Source organism: Megascapheus bottae, chromosome 21, assembly GCF_031878675.1.
Source record: "Megascapheus bottae isolate mThoBot1 chromosome 21, mThoBot2.hap1, whole genome shotgun sequence".
NCBI lineage: Eukaryota > Metazoa > Chordata > Mammalia > Rodentia > Geomyidae > Megascapheus > Megascapheus bottae.
In genome coordinates, this window is record NC_143529.1 from 22,729,491 (window position 1) to 22,754,251 (window position 24,761).

The following is a 24,761-nucleotide window of genomic DNA, read 5'->3' on the forward strand; positions in this document are numbered from 1 at the left end:
AAGGCTTAAAGATAAGAAGTGTGATGTTAAGAAACAAGACACTGGCTGATTGCATACCTGACAAGCCAGCGTTGGCAAAAATGTCTGTGACACTGTCTACAACTAACCAGCAAAATGCTGGAAGTGGTGATAGAGCATTGACCTTGAATGAAAAAGCTAAACATGAGCAAGAAGTATCAAGCTCAAGCCCCAGTACCAGCACAAAACAAAAAGAAAAAACCATGAGTGTGGGAGAGAAATAAAGGGAGACTAAGCAAATGAGATCCTTCCTGCCGGATTCCTTTGCCTTGGAAAAGAATTCATTTACCACTGTCTTAACTGTGGGCTCTGTTTTTTCTGAGTCCTGAGTGGGAGGGAAAATAGAACTGAAGCGCCTTGCCTGACTATCTCTTCAGTACCATTATTTATTTATTGTTATTATTGATATTTGGTGGTGATATTGGGGATTGTACACAGGGGCTAACCTCATGCCTCTTGTGCCATCCCTCCAGCCTCCTTTTGCATTTTTATTTTCAAAGTAGGGTCTTGTTTTATGTCCGGCCAGCCTGGGCTGTATTCCTTCTGCTTGCGCTTCCCTCACTGCTGAATTTGACAGGTGTATGCTACTGTGCCGCCATTGTGCTTCCCCTGAAGATGGACTAATTGATGTGCACCACTACATTATGCTCCTGGTTGAGACAGTGCCTCCCAAATTTGCTTTTTGTCCAGGCTGACCTTGAGCTACAATCCTTCCATCCTCACCTCCCAAGTAGCTAGGACTCCAGGCTTACGCCACTGCCCCAAGCATTGCTAATTTCTTTTCTTTTTTTTGTGGGTTATGGGGCTTGATCTCGGCCTGGGCGCTGTCCCTGAGCTCTTCAGCTCATGGCTACCACCCTGCCTTTGAGCCAAGCCCCACTTCCCATTTTCTAGAGGTTAATGGGTGATAAGAATCTTAGGTCCTTTTGTGCCCAGGCTGGCTTTGGAACTTGATCCTCAGATCTTAGTCTCCTAAGTAGCTAGGATTATAGATGTGAGCCACCGCTCCTGGTGCTAATTTCTTAATATTGAGCTTCTAATAATTTGTGAACTATTGAGAATCCCCTAACATCCTGCCTGTGTGTTCCAGGACACTTCAGTTTGTATGAAAAACAGGTTAACAACCAAAGTTAACATGTTAGCAACCAAAGTGAGAATTGTGGATGATTTGCTCTGGTTAGTTGAGAAGAATGTTTGAATAACATGCCAAAGACACATAAAACGTTAAGGGTACTTCACCACTCCACCTCCTTGTGTAGGTGAGATGACTGAAAAGTGTCTTCCTGTGCATGGAAAAAGATGGCTTTTCAGCACCTCTTCATTTGGCTTCTGTCCACATGACCTGGTGGAGGGAGGAGAGTGGTTCAGAGAAGGGAGTGGATAAGCTGGCGAGTGCTGGGAATATGGAAATGGTCAGCCATTCAGGGAGCAACTTTTCAGTAACTCACCTCAACTAGATGAACATATTTTTAATCCATTTCATTTCATTGTCCTTGCAGTGAATATATCCTGGACCTTCTGGAAAGTGGAAGAGAGAAGTTTCTAGTGTTTGCACACCATAAGGTCATTCTGGATGCAATTATGAATGAACTTGAGAGAAAGGTAAGCTCCCTTTGACATTGAACCACAGCCTCTTGAGGAAACTTTTCCAGGATGCTTTTTATTGTTTATTTGTTGAGTTTCTGTGGTCAGGGAAAAGCTGAGAAATGAAGTGATAGTCCTCAGACCCCACAGCTGATGCCCTTCTGTAGTAGAGTTCTTGCTTGTTGGAGAAGTGGGCACAGTTATTTCCCCCAGTGAGGAAATACTTTGATTTCAGACATCCCAAGAGCCTTGTTTTAGACCCTTCACCAGGGACTCTTCTACTATTCTTCACTTACAATACAAAATTTCCAGAAAGGAAAAACAAAGATTGTCCTCGTTGGGAGAAACAAGTGTTTATATGGATGTCTCCCATATCTTCTTTCTTTTGTTTCTCTTCATTATTATCTTTTCTTGAGTATATATAACAGTGTACAGAACAAACTACACAGGAAAATCCACAGGGATTTCCAGGAGGGTTGGTTAAGATTGTATTTCCATTTTGGGTTAAGTTTAGGACCATATTTCCGGTTGTCTTCATCCTTTACAATGATGTTACGTTAAACACACAAAGAGGTGCATACATAGCACTTATGTATCTTCCATAGAGTCGGAATAAATCAAGTTTCATTCTATTCATTTCAAGGCTTTTTTTTTTCCCACCATGATATGGAGATACTAAATATTATTTATCCACTTATCAGGTGAGGACATTTGGGCTGATTCCATGCTTTATAAGTATGAATAATACTGCTATATTTTGGCTGTTATGTTACAATGATGAACTTTCATGTTCAGCATATATGTTTGATCCCCTCAATGAAAACTGAAGAATGAATTGATAGGTAACACAGAAGTCCATGCTGAATTATTGAGGAACTGTAGTCAGAAAATATATTTAATATTGTCAATCATTTTAAATGTCTTATTCCATATTTTGTGGCCTAATAATGTGGCATTCCATATGTACATAGTCCACTGTTATGGGGTTCAGAATTCCATTAAAATTTGTTTTGTATAGTTGGTTTAGACTGTTTTCCAAGTCTTTCATTTCCTTGTTGATCTTCTGTTTAGGTATTCTGACCATTAGCATGAATGAAATATTTAAGTCTTCAATTACTCTCTCCTTCCATTATCTCTCTGCTCTCTAATTCTATCCATTTTTACTTCATGTATTTTGAGGCTTTGTTTTTAATTATATATGTGTTTATACTTGTTATGTCTCCTTTTTTCTTTTGTTTTTTTTTTTTTATTAGTAGTATCAGTTAGTTGTACCAGGATGTTTCACTTTAACATCTACATATATGGATATGAGCATTTTTATTAGTTACCCCTCCATCCTTCTCTCTCTTCCTTCATCTCCCTTCTCAAACCAGTCGTGAGTTTCTTCGTTATATTTTCTCACATGTATATAGATTATTATGATGGATTTTATCCTCCTTCCTCCTTCTCTGATGATCTGTCCCTCTTGTCACTACTGCCACATCCCAGCCCAGATATATTAATAATGGGAGTGATCCATGAAGAGGAAATTACAATTGTCAACATGTGTGCATCAAATAGTGGCATGTCCACACTAGACTAACACTGACTTACAAGTATCAATAGATCCCAACGCAATAATAATGAGAAACTTTAGCACCCTATTCTCAACAATGCATAGGTCACCCAAATAAAAGATCAACAAAGAAATCTCAAAGTCAAATGATACCAGAAACTAAATGGCTCTAACAGACATCTACAGAGTATTCCTTTCAGTAGCTGCACATTACACATTCTTCTCAGCAGCCCATGGAATTGTCTCTAAAATAGATCTTATCCCAGGACATGCAGCAAGTCTGAATAAGTACAAAAGAATGTTTAAAGACATTTAAAAACTATATATAAGATATAGTCTAGACTAACATAGACCTGATCAATTGATGGAGAATGATTTCCTAAGCATATAAACAAAGATATAAAGGATATCTTGATTTAAATTATGTAAAAAATAAGGATTTGTTCATAGTTGTTGTGTATACTTGATATATTTGTACATTTGGCAACAACTTAATGAACACACTTTTCCAAACTTTCTGTTTTAGGAATTTATCTTAAGGAGATCACACTAGTGAAGAAAGATCTATCTATAAGGATATTAGTCATTTTGTTTATATTTAGAAACCTAAATGTTTATCAGCAGATGTCCCATTAAATAACTTGCAGTCTATGTAGCCATAAAAAAATCATAAATCACCCTGCCTAACATTTTGGAGATCATTAAATCTTTAAATATCTAAGGAAAGTTTAAAGTTGAAGCTCATGATGTTTGTCTGGCACATATTAGAATGGAATAAGGTCTAAGATATGCTGTTAAAAAAAATAATATGGCTCATGCCTGTAATTCTGGCTACTCAGGAGGCTGGAATCTGAGACTTACAATTCAGACTAGCCAGGACAGGAAAGTCTGTGAAACTCATATATTCATTTAACCTCTCAAAAGGCTGTGGCTCAAGTGGTAGAAATCTAGCCTTGAGCAAAAAAGTTTAGGGATAGCACCTATGCCCCCTGGATTTAAGCCATATGCGTATATGTATACATATATATGTATATATATATGTGTGTGTGTATGTGTAGATATATTAGAGATATTAGATAGAAGCATATTTATTAGTCATAACAAAAAATTTACCATGTAGAGGAAAAAAACCTGAATAATATATACAAAATATTAATGTTAATTCTGAGTTGTTTATATTGCATTATTTAGTTTTTCTATACTTAAAAAATCATGCTTAGGGGGCCTGAAGTTTGGCCTAGTGGTTAAAGTGCTTGCCTAGCATGCATGAAGACCCGGGTTCGATTCCTAGGTACCACATACATAGAAAAAAGCCAGAAGTGGTGCTGAGGCTCAAGTGGTAGAGCTCTAGCCTTGAGAAAGACCAAGGACAGTGCTGCTCAGGCCCTGAGCTCAAGCCCAGGACTGGCAAAAAAAAAAAAAAAAAAAAAAATCATGCTTAGATAGGCAAAGCAGAGGTTAGTAATGCTTTTTCTAGTTTCACCTTGGTTTTGAACAGGTGGAGATATTTGCTGTTAGCTGTGTTGTGATCTAATGTTTTTGTTCTGGAGTGTTAAGCTATTAAGCCAGATTCTTTAGTAAACCAAATCTTTGGTCACTGACGTGTGTTCTGGAATATTTACCTTGACATTTAAAGAAAATTTCACATTTCAACAGAGAGGGTCCAATTTTTTTTTCCCACCCCTTGTAGTTAATGCTGCATGTGCCTGTCCCTAGAAATAAGTGTGTTAGGCAGACGCAGCTTGATGGGAGGAACTCCACAGGACTTGTTTTCCAAAGAAAAGTGTACTAGATGTTGTATTGTAAAAACATTACAGCCACTCAGCAGCAGAGCTTGTGTGTGGAGATGTAGTGTGCCCACAGTGTGCTTTAAAAGGTAGCAAATACAGATGAGTTAAAAGAAAAAAAAAATCATGCTTAGATCATCTTTTAGATCTCTGCCTTTGAATTATTTTTAATAGCTTGCATCAGTAGTGATGGGGGAAGGATTTCATTGTTATAGTTCCATACATGTTTATTATATGTATGTACACACACACACACACACACACACACACACACACATACTTTATTTATTTATTTATTTTTGTTGGTCAGGGGGCTTGAACTCTGGGCTTGGGTGTTGTCCCTGAGCTCTTCAGCTCAAGGCTAGCTCTTTACCACTTGAGCCACAGCAGCACTTCTGATTTTCTGGTAGTTAGTTCGAGATAAGAGTCCCATGGACTTTAGTGCCCTGGCTGGCTTTGAACTGCAATCCTCAGATCTCAGCTTCCTGAGTAGTTAGGATTACAAGTGTGAGCCATCAGTGCCTGGCTATATACGCTTTTGTTTTTTGTTTTTTGTTTTTTTTGCCAGTCCTGGGGCTTGAACTCAGAGCCTGGGAAATGTCCTTGAGCTTTCTCAAAGCTATTGCTCTACCCTCCCTTTGAGGGTAAATTGGAAACCCTCTAAATCAGCAGAAATAGAAAAACAGCTAAATTATACTATTGACTCATAATGAATTAGCGCTAGTAAAATTTAAACTTTGGCAAACTATTATGGTAGCTTGGTCAAAATATGATATTTATTGGAGAAAATAAGAAATAAACATTTTAGGCCGGAAGTTTGGCCTAGTGGTTAAAGTGCTTGCCTAGCATGCATAAAGACCCGGGTTCAATTCCTTGGGACCACATATATACAAAAAAAGCCGGAAGTGGTGCTGAGGCTCAAGTGGTAGAGCTCTAGCCTTGAGAAAGTCCAAGGACAGTGCTCAGGCCCTGAGCCCAAGCCCAGGACTGGCAAAAAAAAAAGAAATAAACATTTTAATTTAAATTGTGTACCATGAACACTGAGAAAAAATGTCAGCACCACATCTGACTTTTTCTGTGTATGTGTCAATCAAAGAATTGAACCCAGGGCTTCATGCATGCTAGGCAAGCACTCTATGGCAAGGCCAAACTCCTGGCCCACTACATATTTTTAATCAGTCTCACCCCTACATTATTTTCCTCCCTCCACCCCTCCTTCCAAAAATAATAGCAATAGGTTTCATTATCAGTCTTTTCACCAGCCTGGCAGGAAAATCTTTAAGACTCTTACTTTCACTTAACTGCCAAAAAATAGCTAGAAGTGGCTCAGAGAGCTAGCCTTGTGCATGAAAGCTCGGGGACAGTGCCCAGGCCCTGAGCTCAAGCCCCAGGACTAGCACCAAAAAGAAAAAAAAAAGTCTGGATGAAGGAGAGGAGGAGTAGAAGGAGGAAAAAGATCAGGAAGGGGGAAAAAAAAAGGTTGACAGCATCTTACTACATTATAGCCAAATCTGGTCTTGAACCCACAGTCCTACTTCAGCCTCTCTAGTGCTGGAATTACAAGTGTGTATCATCACACCCTAGCTACAGGATACTCTTTCCTGCTATCAAATCAGCCTAGAGTTTAAAATGTGAGATGTTCACTGTTCATTAAGGTACACCACGATAACATGCTCTCCTTAGGGTTGGGAAGTTGGCCAATGATATTATGGAGCCTTAAATTATTTCCTTTTTGCCTTGGTACTTGATTGTTTTTTAGGGTGGGGAGATGTTTTATTTTGTGTGTGTGTGTGTGTGTGTGTGTGTGTGTGTGAGAGAGAGAGAGAGAGAGTTTTATATAACAAAGTCTTGCTGTGTAGCCTAGGCAGGCCTTGAACTTTTCAGTCCTCCTGTTCCAGCCTCCTCAGTGCTAGGATTACAGGAATGAACCACCATGTCTACCATCATTGTAATGTAATACACTGCACGTAAAGCATGCAATTTGAGAAGCGGATATGGAGCATTTCCATCAATCCCATGTTTCCTCTGTCCCCTGTCATCTTCAGCTTCCATTATCTGTATTCACTAGGTTAGGTTGCATTTTTTTTTAGAGTTTTATATAAATATGCAATCTGAGTGTATACTTATTTGGGGGAAATCTAGTTTTTCAGTATATTTTGGGATTCACCCTGAGAAGTATTCCATTGTATACATGTACTGTATGTTTTTGAATATATTCACCTGTGGATGGACAGCTGCCAACACCTCCTTTTGAGGATAAATTGGAAACTCCTTAAATAAGCAGAAATTTAAAAAACAGCTAAATTAAACTATTGACTCATAATGAATTAGAACCAGTAAAATTCAAATGCTAGGAAACTATTAGTAGCTGGTCAAAATATGATATTTATTGGAGAAAACAGGAAATAAAAATTTTATTTTAAATTTTGTACCATAAACATTGAGAAAAAATGTCAGAAAATAAACTATTTCTGTCTTCCTTATAGTGTTCATTTGAAAGAGTGAATGTAAATGCCCTTTAACACAGCTAAGCTAAGCATATAGTCACATACAATCCAGCAATGATTCTTCAGCGTTTATCTGATAGGAAGGAAAACTTAATGTTCACAGAATTATCTATCATGACCTTTCTTAGCTGCTTTATATGTAGCACCCCAAACTACACTGGCTCAGATGTCCTTCAGTGGATGAGTCGTAAATTATGTGCATACACATAAGTGGATTCTCCTCCTCAATAACAAAGAGATCACAGATTTACCCAGTGGCTCTATAAATCCCCACAAAATAATACTGAGCAAAAAAAGTCAGTCCCCCCCACCCAAAAATCACGTATCACCCAATCCCATTTGCATAGCATTCTGGAAATGAAACATTTTAGAAATACAGAACAGTTAGTGGCAGAGATTAAGGACTGAGGAGAAAGGAGGGAGATGTGTGTGATTCTAAAAGAATACAGAAGGATCCTTGACTGTGGAGATGACTACACGAAAATGCACTTGAGTGACAGGAATGTGTAGAGCACACGTGCACGCAGGAGGGGAAATCAGAAGATCAGTGTCCAGGTTGATGTCATACTGTAGTTTCACACAGTGTTGCCATGGGGGAACCTGAGCATGGTGTATGGATCCCCGAGTTATTTCTTAGGGTGGTATGGAAGTATAGTTGTGCCCAAGAGCAGAGGGCTGGATAGTCTCTGAGACCCTGCCGAGTGGGTTTGCTCTTCAGTCCTGGCCCTGGCACCATCACAGACCACCTGGGTTTCCCCTGTCCCTGCAGCATGTGCAGCACATCCGCATCGATGGCTCCACCCCCTCAGCCGACCGAGAGGAGCTGTGCCAGCGGTTCCAGCTGTCCGAGGGACCCTCAGTAGCAGTGCTGTCCATCACTGCCGCCAACATGGGCCTCACTTTCTCCTCAGCTGACCTAGTGGTGTTTGCCGAGCTCTTTTGGAACCCAGGGGTAAGGGGCAAAGAGGACTAGAATCTCCCTGGGCATGCTTGTTTCGGGTGGGGGGGTGGTTAAGGAGATGGGTCTGCAAAGTTTCTCCTGTCCAGTTTCATTGCATGACAGTTTCACTCGTTTGGCTGCTTCTTAGGTTCTTCATGATACTCTGCAGGGTCAGTGGCTCCATCTTCTCAGTGGAAAAAGCAGTTGTAAAGAAGCACTAGGCTTCTTTTCCTCTATGAGGAAACTGGGTCCAGGGCGCTGAGATGGTCAGCTTGCACTGCAGAGCTGAACCTTTAGGGGCACATGAAGCAGCATTGGATTGCAGCCTACTGGGTTTCAGCCAGTGTTCCTTTTTATTAGCCATCTCTATGAGCTGCTCAGTCAAGAGGTCCTCACACAGAATGACAGTGCTGTGTGTTCCCTGGATATCATGTGCCTGAGCCTTCTGAAGGCTGCCACAACCGGTGCAGGGCATTTGTTTGAACTGGACTGGTAGTACCACTCATTGGTAAAGTACATACTTAGCATGTGCTGAATCTTTGCTTAAGTTCTCAACACTGCAAAAAATAAAGTGTTGGAGGTGGGATAAGGATATAGCTCAATGGTAAAGTGCTTACTTGGCATGTATTAGGCCCTTGTTCAACCCTCTATCTCAAAAGAAATAAAAAGAGAAAAAGGGAAGAAAGGAGGGAAGGAAAGGAGGGAGGGAAGGAAGGAAAGAAAAGGAAAAAAAAGATGAAGCTGGCTCAAGTCTGTAATCCTAGGTATTCAGGAGGTTGAGATCTGAGGCTCTCCAATTAACCTCCAGAAAAATAGAAGTGGAGCTGGGATCAAAGTGATAGACTGCAAGTCTTGAGCACCAAAGCCCAAGGGACAGTGTCTAGGCCCTGAGTTCAACTACCAAAACTGACAAAAAGAGAGGGAGAGGGAAATGTGCTAGGCTTCCCTAATTTCCCCCCCAGCACCTAGCCTGATGATGGAGCCTGCATCTTCTTCACTCCAGCACTCAGCATCTCCACAGAGATCCTAGAAGAGTCTAAGTCCCCCACCAGGGTTAACTACTGTTAAACGTCAGGTCTGAGAGACAGTGAAGTGCTGTGAGGAGGAAGGGCTGAGATGGGGCTTGAGAACATGGGGCTGTGTGCTTCAGGCCTCTTCCTAGCTGTCTTGATCCCTGGGCACACAGGTACTGATCCAGGCCGAGGACCGGGTGCACCGCATCGGACAGACAAGCTCCGTGGGCATTCACTACCTGGTTGCAAAAGGCACAGCGGATGACTACCTTTGGTATGCCTCACTGGACGGATGGATGCGGAGTTGAGTGAGGGTGGACCCAGAGGATACCATTTTCTGTGTTCCGGAAGTACTTCCACTTTTGCCGAGGCCTTCGGAGTCATGGCACCGCTGTGACACTGTCATTCTCTGGGGACCTGCAAGGTGCAGCAGAGACTCCTGTAGGACTAAGGGGAGGTGGCTGCCTTCCCACTGGCCCAAGATGAAGAGGAGCCCAATAGGAACTGGTTGTAACGATACAGATGCTTTAGTTTGCAGATGGCTCTGTACCCAGCCATGACGACAGTTGTTAGGACAAGCAGCCTCCTTTTCTCTTTTACGATGTGTGGGATGATCGCTGCATCAGTCGTCTGCATCTGCTGCTGCTGGATGCCCAGAGAGACAGGCTCAGCCTGGACCATGCGCTGTTGTTAGTAACCCCAGTGTTTTGCATCTATCACCTAAGCTAAAATTCTCCACTACTTTTTCCCAGTCCCATTTCTTCATTCCTGATGTTAAGTTTCTCAGTCATCTCCTTAATACCCACTAACGCCTTTGTTCACCCTTGATGACTAAGGCGTATTATCTCTGCAGTCCACTCACTCCCCTCTGTGTTCAGAGGACTGGTTCATTGTGCAGCTCATAACATCGCCAGGTTAGCAAAATTCCTACAGTGAGGCAGTGTTTATTTCTTGCACATCCTACGTTAGGAAGAAGCATAGTGAACCAGGTCTAATGAGCCCTGACATGGAGGCTGGTTACAACTGAGCAGGATAAATATTTCAGGGTAGATCCTGAGGCCTTGTAAGATGCAAAGATGGGAACCAGTTACCACCTCACTATCCCTGAAAGATGAGCAGGGTGGTTTCATTCTAATCAGCTGCTACTGCTGGCAAGTTGTGTTCACTATACTTCATTTCTCCCCCACAGGCCCATGATTCAAGAGAAGATTAAAGTTCTGGGAGAAGCTGGCCTTTCCGAAGCCAATTTCTCAGAAATGACCGAAGCCACTGACTACTTCTACAAGGTAAAGCCAGCCCCTGGCTGCCCATCCTTGGAGTGGAGGGAAGGCTTCAAGCTGTCAGCCAAGCCCTTGGGACCTAAGAATGTAAGGTGTGATTCACTCCTCAGACTATGTCTGGCCCTGGGGCTTCACTTGACCGTGGAGTTTAAAAAAAAAAAAAAAAAAAAAAAGAGCCAGGCATTGGGGTTCATGCCTACTAGTAATCCTACCTACTCAGAAGGCTGAGATCTGAGGATCACAGTTCAAAGCCAGCCTGGGCACTAAAGTCCATGAGACTCTTATCTCCACTTAACCACTAGAAATGGGAAGTGGTGCTATGGCTCAAGTGGTAGGCGGTAGGTAGTCTTGAGCTGAAGATCTCAGGGACAGTGCCCAGGCCCAGAGTTCAAGTCCCACAACCAACAACAACAAAAACAGGGCCTGCAGTCATGCTTAGAGCAGCCCAGTGTCTAGCCCTTTATGCAGAAGCAGTGAATCCTAATGCATCTCACCTGCCCCAGAAGATTCTCAAGAAACCAAGGCTTCCAAATCCTGCTTCTCCATAAGCCCATCAGAAATAGTGAGAAATTCAAGACAGCTGTTGAATTGTCACCCATACACAAAGTACGGTAGCAACACCAATCATAGCAGGGCTACTACAGAATTGTCTCCAGTACAGGACAGAGAAGACATTGAAATAGCATGTACTACTTCAAGGAAGTAGTCTGTCCTTTCTGTCCTTTAATTTTATACCCATTTTATAATGGGGAAAACTGAGACACAATGAAAAGCCACCAGGGCATGTGAAACTAGCACAAGCTGGAAGGCTTCTCAACTTGGTCCATGACATCATGTCTGTAGCATCAGCCCTTATTCTGAAGGGCTATCACAGGCCAGGATACGTCATCCCATAGCCAGATAGCCTTTGTCAGAGCCAGAGAGGGAGCTAGTTGATCTCGGAGAGTATAACCCTAGGCCCACCATGCCTGCCGTGGCTATATGCTGATCCAATGGCTGCCATGGCCTCCTGTGGCTCCATGGAAGTGGGACACCACGGAGCAGAGAATCAGCAATGAGCTCAGGTGGCCAAGGATTTGGGCAAGTCCGGGCCTCAGGAAGGCAGCCTTGTGACAGTGTACTCATCAGGGGACTGAGGTGCCTTCTCCTTCCTCTGCCATTGCTGTCGACTGGAAGTTGCGTTAAATGGATAGATTTTGTAGGTGACTTTAAAATTAACACTCTGAGGCCAGTACTGCTGGCTCATGCCTGTAATCCTAGCTACTCTGGAGGTTGAGATCTGAGGATCAAGGTTCAGAGCCAGCCCGGCACAAAAGGGCCTGAGACTCTTATTCCAATTAACCTCTAGAAAATGGAAAATGGGGCTTGGCTCAAGGGTAAGGTGATAGCCTTGAGCTGAAGGGCTCAGGGACAGTGTTCAGGCTGAGTTCATGCCCCATAACCCACAAAAAAAAGAAAAGTTTGAATATTGGCTTACATTCACTTACCAAATCAATCCTTTGTTCCTTGTGTCATTATTGACCATAATGATCATATTGACCATATTTTTAAGTATCAACTATAAATTGTCCTTTTAGACAAAAACAATTACAAGCCAACTTTAAAACAATCTTATTTTTAAGCTTTTGAAGCTTATTCAGCAGAATGATGAATTTGTGTATTGACGGAATCTAGGTTGCCCTGTGCCACTGGAAAAGAAATATTCCCATTTGAGCTCGTTTTCTCATCTTGATCTTCCCTCAGTTACTCTGAATTAGCTAATAATTTCTGCCTAAATTACAAGTGCAAAATAATGTAAAGGAAATTTATCAGTATTTATTTTTTAATTCATTTCATGAGTCTACTTACAAACATATCCAGATTATACCTCTTCAGATATTCTTCCTCTCCGTTAAATGGACAAGTTAAAAATACCATTAATATCATAAATAGTTGGTGTCTTAGTGTAAAGAATGGTGCAGTAAATCAGATCCACGTTCATGGTCATCATAACCAGTAACCACCACTTGTCCTTCATGGACAATAGCAGATCTTTCCCAAGACCCTCCTTGCAATGGTGGCTCCAATGGACCACCAACTTCCAATGGAGGTTGTGAATCTCCAGATGCTCTATCTACATGGTGCTGTGGGAAGGGCTCCCGGAGGCACAAAGATGATTGGCCACATGACACCAAGTCCTCCTTTCCTCATAACCTTGTTCTCTTGAGTGCAGAGATAAAAAGGACAATCAGTGTTTATTTTGATTAAAGCCGTACCAGCTTATTTTTATTAAGATAGGGCAGACATTTTCATTAACAGCTAGGAAAAGAAACATTACCTCCTGTACAGGAGACAAATGCAAAAGAGGTTATGGTTCAGTAATATAACTTTCCTTCTGAGAGGGGAAATGAAATATTAATCTGATCTTGGGCTTTTCTCCCAATTAATTATGCATGCTCCAAGTTTGCAGTAGAATTGCCATTGCCTTAATCACATGCAAGTTAGCAGGTATTTCAACTAGCAGGTGGTCCGCTGCTCCCCACTATTGTATCCTTCTGTGATATGATCAGTCATGAATACAACTAGGCTAAAATGCTATATTCCAAGGCAGGTGCTGATGGCTCACACCTGCGATCCTAACTACTCAGGAGGCTGAGATCTGAGGGTTATAATTCAGAGCCAGCAGGAAAGTCTCTGAGACTCTTATCTGCAATTAGTCACAGAAAAAGCTGGAAGTGGACCTGTGGCTCACGTGGTAGAGTGCTAGCCTTGAGTAAAAGAAGCTCAGGGTCTGACTTTAAGCTCCAGCTCTACATACACACACCCGAGATTAGTTTTATGGAACTGTGAATATCCATGGAGATGTTTAAAATATTTAAATGGGCTAGGAGAGCTTAGCAGAAGGGTTAATATGAGCTCATCATTCTCATAATTGTCACTGATGGTCCCTTGTTGACAATGAACAGATGTAGCCAGTGGGCAATTTGGTTATCTGGCTTGAACGTCATCAGACACAGGGATAGGTATCCACTCTGCAAAAGAGGTGGGCTAAGAGGAAGTAAGATCCCACAGTGGGAGGAAGGGAGAAAATATCTCCAACATAACATACAGTGGAGGAACAGCTCCTTTGTTACTGTCACACCCATCCCTTTTTATTCCTAACCCAATGAGCAGCAGAGAGGATGTTAGGTACTAAAGGAGGGAGGCTGCTTTATTGATAAATCATTTACTGAGATGCTTGGTCCATTGCTTTGTAGCTCCCAGATGACATAAAATGTACTGTCGGTCATCTTGGAACTCTCTTGAAGGGTACAGTAGAACGGGAAGTGATGAAACCTGCGTTCTTCCTTTTACCTTTTCTTTTGTTTTTCTAATGAAGGACCCAAAGCAGCAGACAATCTATGACCTATTCCAGAAGTCATTTGAGGAAGATGGAAGTGACATAGAGCTCCTGGAGGCAGCAGAGTCCTTTGACCCAGGAAGTACTTCAACCACCTCTGAAAGTGGTTCTCTGGATGAAAACACATTGACAGCCAGTCCACCAAAGAAAGGGAAATTTGAATTTTTTGATAACTGGTCCAGTTTTACCTCTCCTTTCTAAGAGGATCCAGGGAAAAAAAGGTGTGTGGGGGGAACAATTAAAAATCATGGAATTTATTCAAAGAAAAGAAGAAACTTTGTTTAGAATGCCTGTGTTCCTCTTGTCACACAGCAGTATCTGGGTCTGTCCCCAAGCCCAGTGGTATCCCAGTATTTCTATCCTTCCACCCTTATGTTTCTAAGTGGGGGCTTGCTTGGGGGCTTAATTAACCTTAGAAAAAGAGAGTGGCTTATAATTGTGGTAATTCACATTCTTTAAATAATGAAATGCTCCCTACACAACCTTCAATACCTAGGTCTTAAGAGTTTAACGACTATTTGTGTAGAGCCCCTAATTTGTGCCAGACAGTGCCTAAGTGCTGATAGTAACTCACTGTAGAGAAGAAAAATATGCTTTTGTGGCGTTTATTCAACAGAAGAAGCAATACTTTGTAAGTCCTCTTTTCCAATAAAGTTCTTTTTATGTACACTGAAACTTTAATTTTTTAAAATTTTCATGTATTCCAAAGTATTCTTTTGACATTTCTTTTAACTGTCTTAATGGCAAACCCATTCATAGCCCACTGTCTATGGGACCGGGCAGTGGACTGGTGTGGCATATCATCCATAGTCTGTTGGCTCCTCCTTAGAGTAATATGAAGTAATATCATGGAGTGACAGTGTAATGCAAGCCACCTGTGTGATTTTCACTTTTCTTTTTCTTTTTTCTTTTTTTTTTTCTTTTGCCAGTCCTGGGCTTGAGCTCAGGGCCTGAGCACTGTCCTTGGACTTTCTCTAGGTTAGAGCTCTACCACTTGAGCCTCAGCACCACTTCCGGCTTTTTTCTATGTATGTGGTACTGAGGAATTGAACCCGGGTCTTCATGCATGCTAGGCAAGCACTTTAACCACTAGGCCAAACTCCTGGCCTTCACTTTTTTTTTCTTTTGGTCAGTCATGAGGCTTGAATTCTGGGCCTGCGTGCTGTCCCTGAACTCTTTAGCTCAAGGTTAGCACTCTACCACTTGAGCTACAGCACCACTTCCAGTTTTCTGGTGGTTCATTGAAGATAAAAGTCTCACAAACTTTAGTGCCTGGGTTGGCTTTGCGCTGTGATCCTCTGATCTCAGCCTCCTGAGTAGCTAGGATTACAGGCCTGAGCCACTGACTTAGTGATGGGGTGCTTGCCTGGCATGCATGAAGACCTGGGTTTGATTCCTCACTACCACATACATACAAAGGCCAAAAGTGGTGTTGTGGCTCAAGTGGTAAAGCACTATCCTTGGGGAAAGCCCAAGGACAGTGCTCAGGCCTTGAGTTCAGTCCCCATGACTGGCAAAACAAATAAACAAAAAGATAACTCATTGAACCCAATATGTTAAAAACACCATTTCAACATAAACTCATGCGCGCGCGCGTGTGTGTGTGTATGTGTGTGTGTGTGTGTGATGCTGGGAATCAAATTCAGAGCCTTACATATGCCAGGCAAGGGCTGAACCTCCGAAGTTCATGCCCAACTCTTGAAAAAAAAAAGATAAATTTATATATAATGTGTTTGATGTAAGTCTTTGAGATTCCAGTGCATGTGTATCACAGCATCTTAGTTTAGTCTAGCCATGCTTCAATTGTTTAATTGCCATCTGTGGTTAATGGTGCTTGTGTTCCCTCTGTAGAATGCCATAGGGACAGCCGAGAATAATAGGTAATTATATTACTAGATCAGAAGCGCTGAGTCATGTGGCGCTCATAGCTCAACGTAAAGAATCTGGACTGGGTTGGAGGCATGGCTCAGGTGGTAGGTGTCTGCTAGCAAAAGTGACAGATACTGAATTCCAGTCCTAGTCTCAGATTAAAAAGAAGAGGATTACATATCTGTAATTCTAGTTACTCAGGAGTTTGAGATCTGAGGATCTTGGTTCAAAGCCAGCCCAGGTACTAAAGACCATGAGACTCTTATCTCCAATTAACCACTAGAAAATGGGAAGTGGGGCTTGGCTCAAGGGTAGGGCAGTAGTATCCTTGAGCTGAGGAGCTCAGAGACAACACCCAGGCCCAGGGGTAGGGCAGTAGCCTTGAGCTGAAGAGTGTAGGGACAGCACCCATGCTCATAGTTCAAGCCCCATGACCTTAAAAAAAAAAGAATCTCGGTGTAGTTTTGAGTGTGAATAAAAAAGAAATCAACAAATGGTATATTTAGGTTTGATTTGATCTCTTGAGACAGAGACTTAGCAGGTAGCCCAGACTGGCCTCCAACTTGCCATCCTCCTGTCTCTGCCTTCCCAGTGTTGGGCATGCACATCTGTACCACTCGGTGCTTTTGAACAGAGACATGAGATGGTTTGATTTTAGCTTTGAAAGCTAGGATTTCACATCAATTTGTATGTATGTAGAAGACAGGGCAGGAGGAACAGGCATTGCCCAGGAAACTATTGAGCTCCTGCAGCAATCCCAGGGCTGAGGTTGGGATGTGATGATGTGCGGGTAGCTGAAGCAAGTGGAGAAAAGGCTACTAAAGAGGTAGTCAAGCTGGGCTTGGTGGCTGACGCCTATAATCCTAGCTACTCGGGAGGCTGAGATCTGAGGATTGCAGTTCAGAGCCAACCCAGACAGGAAAGTTCATGGCATTCTGGTCTCCAAATAAACACAAAAACAAAACCAGAAGTGGAGGTATGGCTTACAGACCCTGGTTCAAAGCCCTAAGACCAATACACACACACACAGATGTGGAGAAAAGAGTTGGGGTTGGAGACAGTACTTTGTGTGTGTGTGTGTGTGTGTGTGTGTGCTGCTTCTGGGTCTTGGACTCAGAGCATGTTCCTGCTTGGCTTTTTTGCCCAAGGTTGGCATTTGGCCATGTGAGTTACACCTCCACTTCTGGCTTTTACTGATTAATTGGAGATAAGAGTCGGTTGGATTTGTCTTCCCAGGCTAACTTCAAACTGGGATTCTCATATTTTATTCTCCTGAGTAGCTGAGAGTCACCAGTGTGAGTCAGCAGCACCTGCCCATTGATAATTTATCTCCAGCATCCAGAATGTGTTCTAATAAAAACTGTTAGCACATTTGTCACACTGAAAATGACTCATGCTGAAGTGTTTCTATACTGTTCCATGTTGGTCACATTGCCCATGTAAATGCCCTTGGAAACCCCCATTGACAACAACTATACAGATTTTCAAAAGAATCTGGGGAGATAAGGAAGAAAGGAAAGAACCTGCACTTCTGAATCCACTTTAGACACCCTGATTCTTTCTCAGTATGCAGGCCTTGCTTCCTCTTGCTAAGCCTTTGGCTCAACTTGTGCCTGAACGATGTGCAGGCCTGGGTTTTGTCTATGGTTACCAGGTTCTGTGACGATCAGCAAGTAAAACCCTTTGCATCTCCAGCATGATCAGAATTGAGAATCATGAGCTTGTGCCCATGATTTCTTTCAAGAATAGCATGTTTCACACAAGAGATAGTTGCCTTCACAGCTAGAACTCCTTTTGGGGGGGAAGGGCGCGACTTTTAACGTATTTATTTTTCCACAGATGAAAAGCACACTTTTGAGTGCTCCTAAATAGCACTGACGACGGAAAAGAGACTTTTACTGCGACTTTTATGGGATGCGTCACTGTGAATGACCGCCACACTTGATGGGCCTCTAATGGGAGAGGAGATCTACTGCCCCACAGATAAGACAAATTGAGACTTTATGAGAGAGACAATTTTCTGAAGTCACTTAGGGTTGATTTTATGACAGTGCTATTTGTACAGCCTCAGGCTTGCTATTTAGGGAGAATTGTTCAGTTTTGATAAAATTGCACTGAATATGAGCAATTTCCTCCTATTATGGAATGGCTGGTTTTCAGATGCTCTCTGTCACATTCTTCCTCATGCACTGCCCCACCCCCTTTCCCTAAAAGCCCGAGACAGGAGAGTATGCACAGAGAGGTAGCACATTTTCTAAATGGAATCAGAATTAGGCTTGAGAGAGCCAGAGAGCTCACCTCAACTTAGTGTGGGCTGCCCCAGCACTGGGCCTCTGTTTCTGCTCAACCACCTTAGGACAGCTTAGCATCACTCCTGCTTGGCTGTGAGGCTCAGATTGAAACATGAAGACCATCACCAGTTTCTTAACCCTTCCCATTTGTTTACACCACTGTGACTGCATTTTTGTCTTAATGTATAGTTCCTGGGAATGTATCATTTTTTGTTGTTGGTGGTGGTGGTTAGGGCTTTGAACTCAGGGCCTAGACGCTCTCCCTGAACTCTTGCTCAGACTAGCACTGTACGTACCACTTTGGTTCATAGCTCCACTTCCGGTGTTCTGGTGATTAATTGGAGATGAGTCTCACAGACTTTCCTGCTGCAGCTGGCTTTGAACAGTGATCCTCAGATCTCAGCCTCCTGAGTAGCTAGGATAACGGGTATGAGCAACTGGTGCTCAGCAAACAGGGATCATTTTCTTGGAGAGTGTCTGACATCATCCTCAAGAACCTTTCCTTCAAGAAAAGAGTGGATTACTGCTTTGGCCCATGCCATTCTTCCATCCACAGGGGCAGGGGATGGTCAGAAGACAGAGCCTGCATGGGCTGACACCTTGAGCACATCCTACTCCCTTTGTGGACCTCAGTTGGGAGGATAGCTACCGTTATGATTGCAGTTAAAGAGCAGGTTGACAGTTTTTAAGGCTTTGGGCTTGATACCTCAGGTATGGTCCTGGAGAGCAAATTCTCAAGAGGCTGGAACAGGCCATCAAAACCAGAGAGCCACTGGGCACTGGTGGCTCATGCCTGTGATCCTTTTTTATTTTTATTTTTCCTTTCTTTTTTTTTAAATTATCTGAGTAATGTATAGAGGAGTTACAGCTACATTCGCCAGGTAGTAGGTGCATTACTTGTCACACATTGATACCCCTTCTCATGTTTTTGTCCCCATTTCCCTCCCCCACCCCTCCCAATCATCTTGTTTCCCCCCTTCCCTTTCCTATTTCAAATAAACAATTAACCATATATCCAGTATACCAGGTAACAAAGTCAGATACAGTAACAATATGAGACCAAAGGGCAACAAAAGAGAAGAGAAATAACATAGTACATTAAGAACAGCAATCACTTAAGATAAATCTCTTTTTTTATATTTTTTATTGTAATTAATAAAAGGGTTACATGATATTTGCCAGATAGAAAGTGCATTAATTCACATACATTAATACCCTTTCACATGTCTTGGTACCCATTACCCTCCCCCCCACCACCCACCCCCCGTCTTGGTTTTCCCCCCTTCCCTATCAAATTTCAAATAACCAAATACAAAGATAAATCTCTTGTTTCCATATCCTAGAGGTCCTTTCATTTAGAGTCATACTATATGGCCTTATGTGTGTAGATTGTGTTCCATTGTAAAGCTCTGCTAGGAGAGCCCAAGGTTTCTACTGATTATGACAAATGAGGGAAACCATTGAGCCTATGTTCCTTTGAGTCTGCCTTACTTCATTAATATGATTTTTCCCAAGTCTTTCCATTTCCTTACAAATGGGGCGATGTCATTCTTTCTGATGCCATGCCTGTAATCCTAAAGTACTCATGAGGTTAAGATCTTAGGAGGGCACTGTTTAAAGCCAGCCCGGGACAGGAAAGTCTGAGATTCTTATCTCCTGTTGACATCTACAAACCAAGAAGTAGAAGTGTGAGTGAAGTGGTAAAGCATCAGCCTATTCGCTTTGACCAAGAGAAGCTCAAGGACAGATCTCAAGCTCAGAAGTCAAGCCCAAGGACCAGCACAAAACAAAAACAAAAACAAACAAAAAACCACCACCACCATCACAACAACAACAAAAAAACCCCATAAAACAAACCAAACTAGAGAACCCCAAGGAGAAGCTAAAATGTGACACTCTACAAGAACAGTTAATTCTACCCAGCTTTCAAATAAGACTTTCCTTAGGGAACTTCAGGCTCTTTTCATATTCGTTCTTTCAGAACTCTGATCACTGAAACTGCCCTCACTCATAAATGTGACTTAAGTGAACATGGCCCAGCATTACAACAACTTGTTCTGGGAGTTGTCTTGGATTTTTGTCACCACTGTGGTCAGCAATCAGGCAGTTTTATATAGTGTAGTGGAGAAAGCAATGCGATTCCGCAATGTGTTAAGGGTTTAAGAACTTCTTTAAGCCAAGCATCAGTAAGTAAAGTCACTTAAAACCTGTTTGTTTCCTTGTGGACAAGCAAGGAGGAAATCATTGTAATATGCAGACCAGCCTCCAGGGGGAGCAAGCTGCAGGAAACTTCCAGACCATAGAGCTGAGTTCCTAGAGAGGATCTCATCGTCACTTCCGGTCTCCTGCCTAAAACCGCGCCTGCGCGGGAGGGCTCTTCCTCTCTGGGCCTGGGCCTGAGTTGTGGCAGTATGGTGAGTGTTGGTTTTTCCGTGACATAGATCTCCATCCATCCGCATCCGTCCCGTCGATGGTTTCTCCTACACCGTCCTCCATCTGTCTGTCTTGTCTTGCGTTCCACCGCGGCTTCCGTGCCCTTCCCGCCGTTTGTAGGCTTCATTGCAGGCGCAGGGGCGGGGAGGCTTGGAACGCCGGTATTGCGGCACTGGACATGGGGAAAGTGAGGTGAAGTGAGGTGCGGGGATGCAGGGCCTGACTCTCAATTGCCCCACGTTCCTTCATCTGCACAGGCCAAACGCACCAAGAAGGTCGGCATCGTCGGTAAATACGGCACCCGCTATGGTGCCTCACTCCGGAAGATGGTGAAAAAAATTGAAATCAGCCAGCATGCCAAGTACACCTGCTCCTTCTGTGGCAAGGTAAGGTGGGGTCACAGGTCCCTGGTGGTGCGACAGAAGCTGCTTTACCGGGGCAGCAAAGGTGGTTTCATGCAGATTGGCAGTTGGGGCGTAAATAAGTATTTGGTTCATGGTCTATAAAAGTTGATTTTTCTTAACTTACTCTCCCGGAAGGCTAACCGAAGAGTTTAGGTTGAAAATTGATTCTTTTTGTAGACCAAGATGAAGAGGCGAGCTGTGGGCATCTGGCACTGTGGTTCCTGCATGAAAACAGTGGCTGGTGGAGCCTGGACCTACAAGTGAGTCTTATTTACTTGTGATACTCAGCATTATTTGTGGACTAGGCACAAGCTGTTTTCCACTTTTGGCACCTGCTCGTCTGATTTTTAATTTCATAGTACCTGAGGAAGGTGAGATGTTTTGGGTGTCTTTCCCTAAAATTCTTTAGTGGTGCTGTTTGCTTTTTTATATAGCGTTACTGTAATATAAGTTGGGAAGTCTTGATTTACATATTTGGAATCTTGTCAAAGAGTTGGGGTCATTATGAACATTACTTGTTTGGGCAGGTTCACTAGTGGATTTTTTTTTTTTCTTTGTGTAAGTGCCAGTACTGAGGCTTGACTCTCAGGGCTTGAATGTTGTCCCTTAGCTTTGTCGAAAGGCTGATGTTCTACCACTTGAGCCACACTTTCAGCGTTTTGGTTGCCAGGCTGGCTTCAAACCTTGTTCCTCACATCTGTCCTGAGTGAATAGATAGGATTATAGGTGTGAGCCACCAGTTCGTGGATTTTGACTATTGAACCTTGACATTTGAAAAATGGTGATCTTAGAGCTAACTAAGATTATCTGCTGATATATTGCTTTTTTTCCCCAATTGTAGGGCTTGAACTCAGGGACTGAGCACTGTCCCTGGGTTTTTCTCAAGGCTAGAGCTCTACCACTTGAGCCTCAGCACCGCTTCTAGCTTTTTTCCTATGTATGTGGTACTGAGGAATTGAACCCGGGTCTTCGTGCATGCTAGACAAGCACTCTACCAGTAGGCCAAACTCCCGGCCCTCTTTTTTTTGTCTTTTAAGCTTACCCATTTTGGGGGAAGTTAAAGCTACCTTATTTGTGTGTACCTCTAGCCTCATTTAAGAGGTGGCAAATTGATGCTAAGGACCCCTCCCCCCAAAACCCTCTTGGTCTTGGGGGTTTGAGACTGTGTGACATGCAAAGTAAGCACTCTACCATGAGAGCTACCTATTCCTAGCCTAAGAATCAAAAGTGAAGAATTGAAGTACTAGCTAATTTAACAATGTAAATTTGGGAGAAAAGTAAGATCATACACATGTAAGCCCTAAGGCGAAATGAGAGAACAAGGGTAATGTGAAGTGAATGAGCATTTTTATATCCTGACATCCACATGAGGTGATTTACTTGATTATCAGGTGTCCCTTGAGTGGTGAAGCCTTATCTTAGGGTGCTGGGGTTGAACCCAGGGTGTTGTATATGCTAAACAATCATTCTACCACTGAACTGCATCTTCTGCCCTTATAACGAAGTGCATTCTTATTAGTGTCACACCTTTTATTTTAACTTTTCTTTCATTTTCCCATTCCTACTCCCAAGTTCAGTTTTTGCATAATGTGTGCTGAATATAGCAGTGTGAGCAGTAATCTTAATTGTTTTAATTAACTGGTATGATATTGGTAGACTGAAATTCAGACTTAAAGTTGTAATGTTACAGTGAGGATTTTCTTGTTATTTTAATTAATTACCTTGGAAACTGCCTTTTTCTTAACAGCACCACTTCTGCGGTCACGGTCAAGTCTGCTATTAGAAGACTGAAGGAATTAAAAGACCAGTAGAAGCTCTACCATCTGAGATATCCCTAGCCTACAATAAATGGGTTAATTTATATAATAACATTGCCCTTTTTCAGTTAATTATTTGTGATTGTTATTGACTTAGCTATACTAATTTGTAGTTAATGAGTAATTGGAATTTTCTGATAGTCACAACTGTGCACTGATAGAACTTGGGAAGCAGAAGTCTTTCTGATTTGAATTGGAAACATTTCCAGTCTCTAGTCTGGTGATGGAGTATAGGAAGATGTAAGCTTTGTAGGCTAGGTGTTGTATATATGTCTGAATGTTGCACTTTCTGAGACAAATTGTACAATTTTTCCTTTTAAGGAATTCCACTTTGATGGTACTGGTGTGCTGTACCATGTGAGCTGTGTCTCCTCAGTAGCTAAGGTTTTATTAACATTGGTTTTCATATCATATTTCAAATGACGTATTTAACAAACAAGTATTCAAGAAGGGAATCTATATTCTAGTGGTTTATTGAAGTCTCACGGTCTTTAGTGCCCCGGCTGGCTTTGAACTGCGATCCTCAGATCTCGGCCTTCTGAGTAGCTAGGATTTACAGGCATGAGCCACTGAGCCTGGCAATTTTTTTTTTTTTGAGGCAGTTTCATGGGCCTTTTTTGCCCTGACTGCCTTTTTGTCATCTACTACTCAGGAGGGTAGTATTAGGATTACAGGTGTGAGTTAGGAATATTTAATATCTTTAAATTTTTAATTTTGGGGGGCAAGGGCCTTGAACTCAGGCTCTATCTCCCTGGGACTTTTTTTGGTTCAAGGCTAGTGCTATATAACACTTGAGGTATAGCTCCACTTTTCAGCTTTCTACTGGACTTTCTTGCCCTGGCTGGCTTTAAACTGCAGTTCTTAGATCCCAGTCTTCTAAGTAGCTAGTATTATAGATAAGAACTCAGCCTATGAGCCTATTCTTATGAAAACACAGCAATATGCCTATACAGTGACTAGGATTGCAGGCCCGAACCACTGGCACCTGGCAATATTGTCTTTTTCGAGCCTGACTTCTGTCTGATCTCCAATCGGTCCATCTGAAAATAAGGGTTGTGGTGTTTAATAGGACCTAGGGCTTCATTTCTGGGTTTGAGCTCTATTTCTGACCTGGATCTCTTCCAACCCCCCCCTCTCTCCCCCCCCCCCAGCCCCAGGGTAGTCCTATGCCACTTTGAGCCACAGCTTCAGTTGTGGCTTTTTGGTGGTTAATTAGAGCTAAGTTATGGACTTTGCTGCTTGAGAGTTGATGCACGAAGATCTCGGCCTCCTGAGTAGCTAGGGTTATAGCATAAACCACTGGTACCTGGCTGTTTTCTTTCCTTTTTTTTTGTGGCTGAGTAATTTTCCATGGTATGTATTTACCGTGGTATGTATGGTGCCTTGGCTGAGTATTTTGAGCCTACTGTGCAATGGGACCAAGAAACAGATGCCTTTCTGAGCACTGTCCTGGAGCTTGCCTGCCTGCATAGGTAGGTGGGTTCTGTAGTTCTCCAGAGTAAATGGGAGATACTGATCTAGAGACACTTCTACTGCTGTTTACATGTACTCACTTGTGCTTAGCTACAAATGTCCCTTTTGTTTACTTTCACTCCTCCTTGCATGTTCTGCTGTCTCACTGATAATTCTGCAAGATGTTAGTGAGACATTCTCATGTTTTGTTGTTGGAAACTGTCCTTATTTCATTCTCTTAAAGATGATTACTGAGTATGATCATATAGCTCACAGAGCTATAGATTATAGATCAGGATGACTGGAATATGAAGCGATTGGGAGATTATAATCTGTTGTCTTCTAGTCTATCACTGGGCAAGAAGAGACCCTAACACTCACCTTCACTTAACCACCAGAAAACCAGAGCTAGCACTGGGGCTCAAGAGCTTC

General features: G+C 42.5%; 2 protein-coding genes across 5 annotated transcripts in view; both read left to right on the forward strand.

The window, feature by feature from the left end:
• The window catches only part of Smarcal1 (SNF2 related chromatin remodeling annealing helicase 1), a 60,646-nt gene extending 42,118 nt beyond the window's left edge, over window positions 1-18,528 (forward strand). For 3 of the 4 annotated variants that reach the window (XM_090354776.1, XM_090354778.1, XM_090354779.1), the window contains exons 14-18: window positions 1,518-1,620; window positions 8,221-8,403; window positions 9,578-9,678; window positions 10,594-10,690; window positions 14,043-14,738. In XM_090354776.1, coding sequence (XP_090210902.1) covers window positions 1,518-1,620; window positions 8,221-8,403; window positions 9,578-9,678; window positions 10,594-10,690; window positions 14,043-14,264 — 706 coding nt within the window. In that variant the 3' untranslated portion in view covers window positions 14,265-14,738. Of the gene's footprint in view, window positions 1-1,517; window positions 1,621-8,220; window positions 8,404-9,577; window positions 9,679-10,593; window positions 10,691-14,042; window positions 14,739-17,771 lie in introns of those variants that run through there. The other variant, XM_090354780.1, reaches the window with a different exon arrangement.
• A 2,002-nt stretch (window positions 18,529-20,530) lies between these two features.
• Rpl37a (ribosomal protein L37a) lies at window positions 20,531-22,929 on the forward strand. The gene is made up of 4 exons (XM_090354781.1): window positions 20,531-20,637; window positions 20,914-21,042; window positions 21,238-21,320; window positions 22,808-22,929. Exons 1-4 carry the CDS (start codon window positions 20,635-20,637, stop codon window positions 22,869-22,871), a joined length of 279 nt encoding a protein of 92 aa, XP_090210907.1. The 5' UTR covers window positions 20,531-20,634; the 3' UTR covers window positions 22,872-22,929.
• Window positions 22,930-24,761: the final 1,832 nt, after the last annotated feature.

Coding starts and splice junctions, on each gene's coding strand:
- Rpl37a (XM_090354781.1), top strand. Junction 21,043..21,237: donor CCTGCTCCTTCTGTGGCAAG/GTAAGGTGGGGT, acceptor TTCTTTTTGTAG/ACCAAGATGAAGAGGCGAGC. Junction 21,321..22,807: donor GGTGGAGCCTGGACCTACAA/GTGAGTCTTATT, acceptor TTTTCTTAACAG/CACCACTTCTGCGGTCACGG.